This window comes from Meleagris gallopavo, chromosome 27, assembly GCF_000146605.3.
Source record: "Meleagris gallopavo isolate NT-WF06-2002-E0010 breed Aviagen turkey brand Nicholas breeding stock chromosome 27, Turkey_5.1, whole genome shotgun sequence".
Classification (NCBI taxonomy): domain Eukaryota; kingdom Metazoa; phylum Chordata; class Aves; order Galliformes; family Phasianidae; genus Meleagris; species Meleagris gallopavo.
In genome coordinates this window covers 1179445-1188324 of record NC_015037.2, presented here as the reverse complement: position 1 = coordinate 1188324, position 8880 = coordinate 1179445, and the positions used below count along the sequence as shown (strand labels likewise).

General features: G+C 58.4%; 2 protein-coding genes across 3 annotated transcripts in view; one reads left to right on the top strand and one right to left on the bottom strand.

The window, feature by feature from the left end:
* The window catches only part of PRUNE1 (prune exopolyphosphatase 1), a 9689-nt gene extending 3713 nt beyond the window's left edge, over positions 1-5976 (bottom strand). The window contains exons 1-2 of one of the 2 annotated variants that reach the window (XM_031556937.1): positions 5893-5976; positions 3208-3381 (exon numbers count right to left, since the gene is read on the bottom strand). In XM_031556937.1, the coding sequence (XP_031412797.1) occupies positions 3208-3375 (168 nt within the window). In that variant the 5' untranslated portion in view covers positions 3376-3381; positions 5893-5976. Of the gene's footprint in view, positions 1-3207; positions 3913-5892 lie in introns of those variants that run through there. The other variant, XM_031556936.1, reaches the window with a different exon arrangement.
* Positions 411-8880, top strand: part of MINDY1 (MINDY lysine 48 deubiquitinase 1) — a 10986-nt gene continuing 2516 nt past the window's right edge. The window contains exons 1-6 of the mRNA XM_019623096.2: positions 411-516; positions 5689-6426; positions 6683-7878; positions 8113-8170; positions 8507-8571; positions 8733-8880. Of these exons, the coding sequence (XP_019478641.1) occupies positions 7441-7878; positions 8113-8170; positions 8507-8571; positions 8733-8880 (709 nt within the window). The 5' untranslated portion in view covers positions 411-516; positions 5689-6426; positions 6683-7440. The remainder of the gene's footprint in view (positions 517-5688; positions 6427-6682; positions 7879-8112; positions 8171-8506; positions 8572-8732) is intronic.

Genomic DNA, 8880 nt, shown 5'->3' with positions numbered 1-8880 from the left:
CCCGGAGCTCCTCAGGCCTGCTCCTTGGAGGGTTGGGCCAAGGCCCGAGGTGTAGGCCGCAGGCGTAGGCCCGGCCCATAGGCCTCAGGTGTAGGCCGCAGGCCCGGCCCATAGGCCTCAGGTGTAGGCCGCAGGTGTAGGCCGCAGGTGTAGGCCGCAGGCCCGGCCCATAGGCCTCAGGTGTAGGCCTCAGGCGCTGCCCGTAGGCCGCAGGTATAGGCCGCAGGCGCTACCCGTAGGCCGCAGGTATAGGCCCGGCCCGTAGGCCGCTCTCTGCCGGCCTTCCCCCGCCTTAAGGCGAACCGGCGGCCGGGGGAGGGCGGCTCGGGGCCGGCCCCGCCGTATGGTTGTTTATTTGCCACTTTCTCCTCCCCCTGCCCTTCCTCCTCCGCCCTAAGTCCGCCCTCCCGGCGCAGGCCTGGCGGCGTGCGGGCCGCGCCTCTGCGCTGAAGGGAAGGAGGAGGAAAAAGGGGGAAAAAGAGGAAAAACGGCGGCGGCGGCGGCAGGGACAGTGAGGTGAGGGGCGGGGAGGACCGGGGGCCGCGGATGGCAAAGTGGGCGGTTCTGTGTGCTGGGAGGGATCCCGGCAGGTGCCGGGGGTTCAAACGGTGATGTGAAATATCGGCGGATTCAATTAATGACAGCAGAGTAATTAGAGCTGATGGAATGGTTCGCGTTGGGGGGAGCTGCGGGCATCGCTCCGCCCTTCAGCATTGAGCTCCAAACCGCAGGGCGTTGCGGGGGTCTGGATCCAAACTCATGGAACGTGGAGGTTCCATCCGCGCTCCTCCCCACAGGGAACCGTCTGCCGTTCGGGGCCCGCTGCTAAAGATGCGTCTGCATTTCTGAACATCCCTGCCTGCTGCGGGCCGCTCCCGTGCGGCACTGCTGGATTTTGGGGGAAAAGTGGGCGCTGCGCTCCCAACCCACGTCCAGCTCCTCTGGAGGCGTTGTGAAGCCGGGAGGCTCCTCGGCTTCTTTTATCCACGCTTGGAGAACCCTTCCACCCCCCAAGCTGTGCCCGCGGTGGGCCGGGGGAGATCCTTGCGTGGCTGCTGGCTGCGCCCCTTCCCCACTCTGGGGGAGCAGCCGGCAAATCTTGGGCGCTGCTCTGTGCAGGAAATCCTAAAAGATTTAGAAATCCTGAAGGATTTCCTGTTTGAAAGCCGGCCTAACCAGCGGGTCCGGTCTGGGGCTTCCTGCTGGCGCCTGTTTGCAGCGGCCTTCCCCCTACAGAGCAGCTTTGGAAAAGTACCCATGAGAGGAACTCGAGCTGTAGAGCCCACAACCAGGTGAGGCAGCGCTGCAGGCTTTCAGACCTGTTTGTCCTGCTGCTGCCCTGAGCTTCCTGCAGGGCCGTCCCAGCTGGGGCTGCACTGTGAGGTCACTGGGGAGTCCAGGCATTGCATTTCCCAGCAGGGAGATTTGTTCCTCTGCAGCACCAGCAGCGCACGTTTATTCTTTCGTCACCTCCCCACCGTGACTGCAGGATGCTGTGGTGGTGTTTGTGTGCAGAAAGGAGTGGGGCGGCAGCACAGGACGACTTCATGGCCTCCACCCAGCAGAGCACTTCAACACATGCTTCGCTTTGGGCACCACACTCCTTTGAGACCACTCTGCTGCTGTTTGGGGTGTGTTTAAGTGCTTCCCTGGCTCCAGGCCCGAATTCCTCTTTGTTTTCGTGCTGTGGGATGAGCACATTCACAGGGTTGTTTTTCTGCTTCCTACCTCTGAAGCGCAGCAGTGTAACGCTGGGCTGCAGTTCCCATCCCAGCAGTGAGGAATACTGAGCTTTACCTTTGCAGCTCTGAGCTTTCAGCTTGCTTTTGGGCACTGCGAACCCATTTGCTTCCCTTGTGGGTCTTCCTTTCCAAGAGCGCTGCACTCCTTGGGCTCCTGGGGGAGCAAAGAGGACGATCTCATTATCAAGCTGCCAGGTCCTGGCGTGTTTATTGCCATAACACCCATGGAAGGCAGGATCTGACTGCACTGCCTCGGTCCAAACCCGGCGAAGCCACCCTCTCCCCGCAGAGCTGTTTCCAGTGCTGCAGCTGGTTTGATTTAAAGCTGCCAGGACCCTCTGAACCTGTAGAGCCCTTCAGCCCAAGGATGGGTTTGCGGGGTCGGCACCTTTCTGGCCACTGCTGGGGGGGAAGGGCTGCTGTCAGAGCTGAGCGGTGCCAGGAGGGTGAGCCGGGGACAGGCTGACGTGGGAGGATGACTCAGAGCCACGCTGAGGGAAGGGCTGTGGGCTGCAGCGTCCTGCTGTCTGCTCACCCCATTTTGGAAGTGAACTGGGCTGAGCTGTGACAGCGCAGGGATGTGGCGGGGAGCAGCTGCTCGCCATCATCTCGGAAAGGAACCCCTTCTGGCAGCGGAGCTCCTGCTTGTCAGAGCTCACACCCGAGCGTTTGGGTTTCCGTGTGTTTTGGAGGATTTTGCCTCATCTTTGGATGCGTTTTGATTTCGGGATCCCTGGTGGGCGGGGGAGGCACGGAGCCAGCGCCGAAGCGGTGCAGCGCTCTCCAAAGCCTTCTTTCTTTGGAAGTTTCCCATTCAGCCCCACCCGGAGTGGGAGCAGACGTGCACAGGTGGTGCAATGTGGGGGTCCCCACTGCTGCTGTGGGGGGCAGCAGGGCCATGAGGAAGCCCTGAGCGCTTCCGCTGCGCGCTGCATCCCCACGGAGCTCACTGCGAGGACGCTCAGCCTTCCCTCTTCACCATTCATTCACTTTCTCTGTGCTCCAGCAGCACGGCCTGCACCATCCCCGCGTGGGGCAGACTGCACACCTGGATGGCACAACCCTCATAGGGTGAAGCAGGAGACGCACACCGACGTGATGCTGCCAGTGCTCAGTTTATTTGTTTAATAGAAGTCACCATATATGATCTGGTTACCCCCTGTCAGTCCCCACGTCCCTTCCGTGTTGCACAAGAGTGTGACTAAGCACAGGGGTTGTGCAGATGCAGCCACAATAGGCCCCTCATCATCGGGCCAACATTCCCTTATGCGCCAACACCTTGTAGTTTCTCCACATCTCCCCCTTTTTGTTATTATTTAAAGGGGCCATAGGAATCTGGGGTCCCAAACAGTGGGATTCCTTTTTCCATGAAGAGCACAGTACTGCACGTAATCATGCCTCGCACGCACTGTGAGCAACAAGGAATCCAAATGAGAAGACAAAAACACAATTAACAGCACAGTACCGTATTTAACCAGGTCCTGCAGCCATCCATCCACACCCAAGCTTCCAGGGAATTCCATGCCATGCCACAGATCAAAAAGTAGATCAAAAGGGGGTAACGCGTGTCCCCCGTGATACTCTGTGCCTGTTGGTGTGGATCGACATGGCAGGATACTGCGTCCAGTGCCATCCTGGGCTGTTGGACCAAAAAAAACAAAATCATAATGTCAGCCAAATACTTTAATCTCCCTAGCTCCACTTTGGCACTTGAGATGTTGGCCCATGTCATTCCATGCCTTTCCCCATAATATAACAATTCACTGGAAGGGACAGTTCAAGCTGATGTGTATTATTTTCTAGCTTGCCACTAGCAGCTTGATGGCTTCTTGTGCTTCTTCTGGTGGTGCGCAAGGCTCGCTTATTGTTTTAGCATCCCTCAATAAAGCAAGAATGGTTCTAACATTATTAATGCCAATGCTATTCTGAATCCTCTGCAGATCCCCTTCCAATTTCAAGACATGCTGTACTGTTTTAGCCCTGCACCTTTTGTGGTTGAACCATCTCCCCATTTGCTTTATAGCCCAGGTACAAGAAAGCTTCCCTCCACCGTGCCTTTTCTGGAGCTGTTATTAAACCCCTGGGCGCAAGAAGGGTTGTAACTCTTCTGCCGTTCCCTCCTCAATTATCTGTTCTGTTGCAATCATGATTGGAAGCATGGGCCAGGTGCCGGTCTGCTGGATTGTGGGGACATGGCTTTTTAAAATGCCCAGGCTGTCCACAAGTACAGAAGCCAGTTCAACACGAGGGCACCCCATCATAGCTTTTAAAACATGGCGAACGCAGCAGCTTGTGCTCTAGCTTTAACTTCCTCCGTGGTCAGCACCAGAATTCTCAGACAAGCCTCAATAATGGCAGTAAGGGAAGCATCTCGACCCAAAGAAGCTATAATCTGCTGACGCTGGGAATTTGCATCAGTCACCACTAAATCCTTTAGAACTGCACCTTTGGCTTCGGCTGTCAAATTTGGCGATGCATCAATCGCTTCCTTCAGGCGATCAACGAATTGCATAAAGGATTCTCCATCTTTTGCCTGATGTCGACGCACAGCGGCCGCGGGGCCCCTGAAGGCTGCTAGTGCCAAATCCTGTGCCTGCTGAATCACTGCTGGTGGCATCAAAGCTGGAGCCAGACCCCGACCTACCAGCATATCCCTATCAGCCACTACGGGGCTCCCATCCCGTAACTCAGATCCTGTAATAGAGCTGCGTCTGCCTTTTCGGCCTGCGGTCCTAAGAGAAGTGAACAGGCAGTAGGTGGCAATAGCAGCTCCATTACCTGACAAATACCCCGCGGTACCAAAACCTGACCTTTAAAAAAAGCTGCAGCCATCTGTATTACCAGCTTACTGTCCATTCCATATTGCAGTACTGCTCTTTGCAGCCCACTGAGAGTTTTCCAATCAAAAGGAGTCCACTGTACCTGACTCTGTGGCTTCACCGTTACTGGTAGGGCAGTAAAAGACTTTGGCAACATCACTCCTTCTATAAGAGCATCCTTGATTACCCCTTTCCATCTCTGTCCCGGATCAAAGCCATCCGGGTCAGGTGGAAATAAATCCGGCTCCTGCTCCGGATCAAAGGACTCTTGTTTTCCCTCCTCAACCACCAATGGCTGACCTGGTAAACTTTCCTAAATCCTTTCCCTCAGCCTTCAAATTCTCCCCTATTGCACCCTTTCCTTTCTGAAGCCCTTCACCTTTTCCTTCCTTCTTTTCTGCTTCCAAAAAACGTGTTAGCAAGCGTTCAGCTTCCTCCCCCTCCAATTCTTTGTCCAATGTCGCGCAGCCACTTCCGACATCCCACCACCCCTCGCACATTGCACCGCCCGCCGAAGCTGCAGTCTCTCGAAGGCCCATCTTTCCTTCAGCTGACCCTCCTTGCTCTGCAGACACACCACCCTCCCTTTGCCGCTCTTCCCCCGCACCACAACACCCAACACCGATAAGCTGCTCTTCCAAACTGCTCAACCCAGGCAGCGCGGCTTCGCACGCGGCTCCATATTGCTGCTGAATGGTCTTGGAGTCCTTTTTAGGTTCGAGACCCTGCATCTTTGACAACAAGTCCTTTTGTTCCCGCAGCAAGGCGCGCAGTTCACAAAACGTAGCTGACTCCTCATCCAACAAACAGGTGGGAGACGGAGGCAATGGAGGAAGGATGTGGGAGGAGGACAAATCGACATCCATCCTATCCTCTGCTGGATGCACGGCCGCTGCATCTGGAGGCTCAGGGAGCACTAGGAGGGGACAAGAGACTCCTGTGACCCATAGAACCAGCAAGGCAGGCCAGCAGGGCTTCGCCGATGTCAGAGCTCCGTGCAATGCCTCTTTGATAGCAGCGTCACCCTTAACATCATCAACTCTGGGTGCCAATGACCGCGCCTCCTTATTGTCAGCGGACTCCAAAAGCTCGCGTCTGATATTCGTCCACTGTCTCACATCAAACAGGTCACCAGGCTCCCGAAGGCCACCCTTGTGCTGGGCAAAACGAAGCAGCAAGACCAGCTCCAGCTGCCGGACAGGATGCCCGATTTATGTGGAAGGAGAGCAAACGTCATACAGCTGCCCTCTGCGGAGCGGCTGCCGTTTGACCCACGCTGCCCGAGAGTCACTGCATGCAAAACTCGTCCACCACTGCCGTGCCAGGCTTACCTGCCTGCCGCACGTCTCCGAGTCACGTCGAGGCACCACACCTGGATGGCACAGCCCTCGTAGGGTGAAGCAGGAGACGCACACCGTCGTGATGCTGCCGGCGCTCGGTTTATTGCGCGGATCACTTGCTTTGTGTTCCCTTCTCGCGTGTGTGGTGCAATGATTGGTCCTAAGTGCAATGAGTTACGCACTGATTGGTTTAATAGAAGTCACCATATATGATCTGGTTACCCCCCGTCGGTCCCCGCGTCCCTTCCGTGTTGCACAAGAGTGTGACTAAGCACAGGGGTTGTGCAGATGCAGCCACAATAGGCCCCTCATCATCGGGCCCACATTCCCTTATGCGCCAACACCTCGTAGTTTCTCCACAGCAGGCAACGCCTGTTTGCTCTGCATGTATCCACTGCAGCCCTCCCTGCAGCCCCTCCAGGTTGGAAACAACAGCGCTGCCAAGGCGCCCAACTCAGCGCTGGGCAGGGGAGGGGGAAGGAGAAGGATTAAGGCGTAATGGGATCTGCTGGTGACTCAGCCCAGGTGTGAGCCTCAGCAGAGCCGTCGGCCCCGTGGGGAGAGGCAACAGCGGGGAAAATGGGGACGGATGGGGGGAAAATGGGGATGGATGGGGGGAAAATGGGGATGGATGGGGGTGGGGCGGCCGGAGCTGAGACCCAGCGCAGCTCGGGGCTGTGGGTCTGGGTAACGCTGCACCGCGGGGCTCAGGGACGCAGCAGAGCTGCGCCGTTGGTGACGCTGCTTCATCCAACTTGTTTCCTTTTTGGTCTCTGTGCAGGAGAGGCTGTGGGAGGAACAGCAGCATGGGCAGAGCTGCAGGTGGAGAGATCCGAACTGCGCCAGCGCCGCGACGGAGCAGCCCTGTTCTGTTTGTGTGACTCCAGGCTTCGGCTGTGGTGATCATCCGACGGGGACGGCGGCGGATAAACGCCTTCAAGGACACCTTTGTCCGCTGTTCCGTGGCTCTGGGCCGGGCTGACAGCAGAACAAGGGTGTGGGTGGAACGCTTCAGCCCTCAGCTCGGCTCTGGCAGCTCTGGCAGCCCTCGCTCCTTGCTGCTGGGGGGCACGGAGAGCACAGCCTGCTGTGCTGGCTTTCTTGGAGCTGCCAGCAGCTGGAATGTGGATGCACACGCAGAGGCAGAGCTGGGAGAGCACTGCCTGTCACCCACAGTGAGCAGCTGAGCGGAGCAGGAGGAGGCTTTGAGGACATCCCAGTGCCCAGCACTGCCCTCCAGCAGCGCCTGCGGGCCGAGCATCCCCTGGAGGGGCCTTTTAGATCTGCTGTGCAGTTCGGTGTCTCAGATCGGCGCTCCTTCGGATTGTTTCCGTTACTTTGAAGCGACAGGCAGTGCCTGGTGAGGGAGTTGGGCTCCTACATGTGTTTTTTTGTGGAGTATCCGGACTTTGCATCCTAAGGAAGTGGAGGTTGGGATCTCAGCAGGGCAGAACTGAGTGCTCTGTTGGGGAGCATCCATCCCATCAGAGGATCCCCGGGACCACACAGCACTGCTGTCGGATGCTCTGAGGTGCCGGGATGGAGCTGCAGTCTGAGCTGGGGGCGATGCTCAGCACTCCGGGGGACGATGCCCAGTGCCCAGAGAGCAGCCCTGAGCCCTGCCAGCTGCCGCAGGACACGGGGGGGTCTGAAGAAGGGGGGGATGTTCCATCTGCCAGCCCGGCACTGCAGGAGGAGGTGCCCCATCCCAGCACCACCGAGGATCCCGCTGAGCACCAGGAGAGCAGAAGCCGAGGTGCCCAGGAGGAGCTGCCCACCCCCAGGGAGGGCGATGCATCCCCCCAGGCAGCAGCTGAGCCCCCCAGCGCCCGCTCCCCCAGCCGTGAGCCTGAGCCTGACTTCTACTGTGTGAAGTGGATCACGTGGAAGGGAGAACGGACGCCCATCATCACCCAGAGTGAGAACGGGCCCTGCCCGCTGCTGGCCATCATGAACATCCTCTTCTTGCAGTGGAAGGTGAGCAGCGGGGGGGGCCACGAGGTCGGTCACATTTGCTCCACAGAACCCCAGTAGGGACATCTTGGGGGGGGCAGCTGGGGGCTGCGAGGTAACACGGTGAGAAGGAAAAGGAGAGCGAAGGCATCTCAGCCTGCTGCCTCGTCCAGCTTGGTCTGTGCTGCCGAGCTGGGGGGCTTACGGCATTGGGGGGCTCTTCTGACCGTCCCCCCCCTCAATCCAATGTGCTTCCAGGTGAAGCTGCCCCCGCAGAAGGAGGTGGTGACATCGGATGAGCTGATGGCACATCTGGGTGAGTGGGAGTGGGGGGAGCAGTGCTGTCACTGTGGGTTCCTGGGCTGGGTGTGAGGCTGTGGTTCCCATCTGCCCCCCATTGGCCCATTGCAGTGCTGCCCATGGGGTCTGTCCTCCCGCCACCTCCCTGTGCACAGCTTCCGAGGGATGTTCCCGATATTCCCTCTGGGCGCAGAGGAGGAGGGGGACGTGGGGCCCAGACCCTTTCTTTTGGGGGGGTTGGTTGGGGAGAGGAGGAACAGACAGGGGAGGGATTCCCAACGTGGGGCTGAGCTGCGCTGGGCTCCGTGCGCCACTGGGAGCCCCGGAGTGACCGTTCTGCACCGCATCCAAGGGGACTGCATCCTGTCCATCAAACCCCAGGAAAAGTCGGAGGGGCTGCAGCTGAACTTCCAGCAGGTGGGCAGTGAGGTGGGACGGGAGCCGCCCACCCATTTCACTTCTATGCACGGCGTGAGGACAGCAGGGTGCCTCACATCTCCCAGCCCTGAGCACAGCCATTGCACAGCGCTGGGCGGTGGGCTCCTCCTGAACGGGACCTGGTGCTGCTCACCCCCCAGAACGTCAATGACACCATGATGGTGCTGCCCAAGCTCTCCACGGGTCTGGATGTGAACGTTCGCTTCACGGGCGTCTCCGACTTCGAGTACACCCCGGAGTGCATCGTCTTCGACCTCCTCAACGTCCCGCTGTACCACGGCTGGCTGG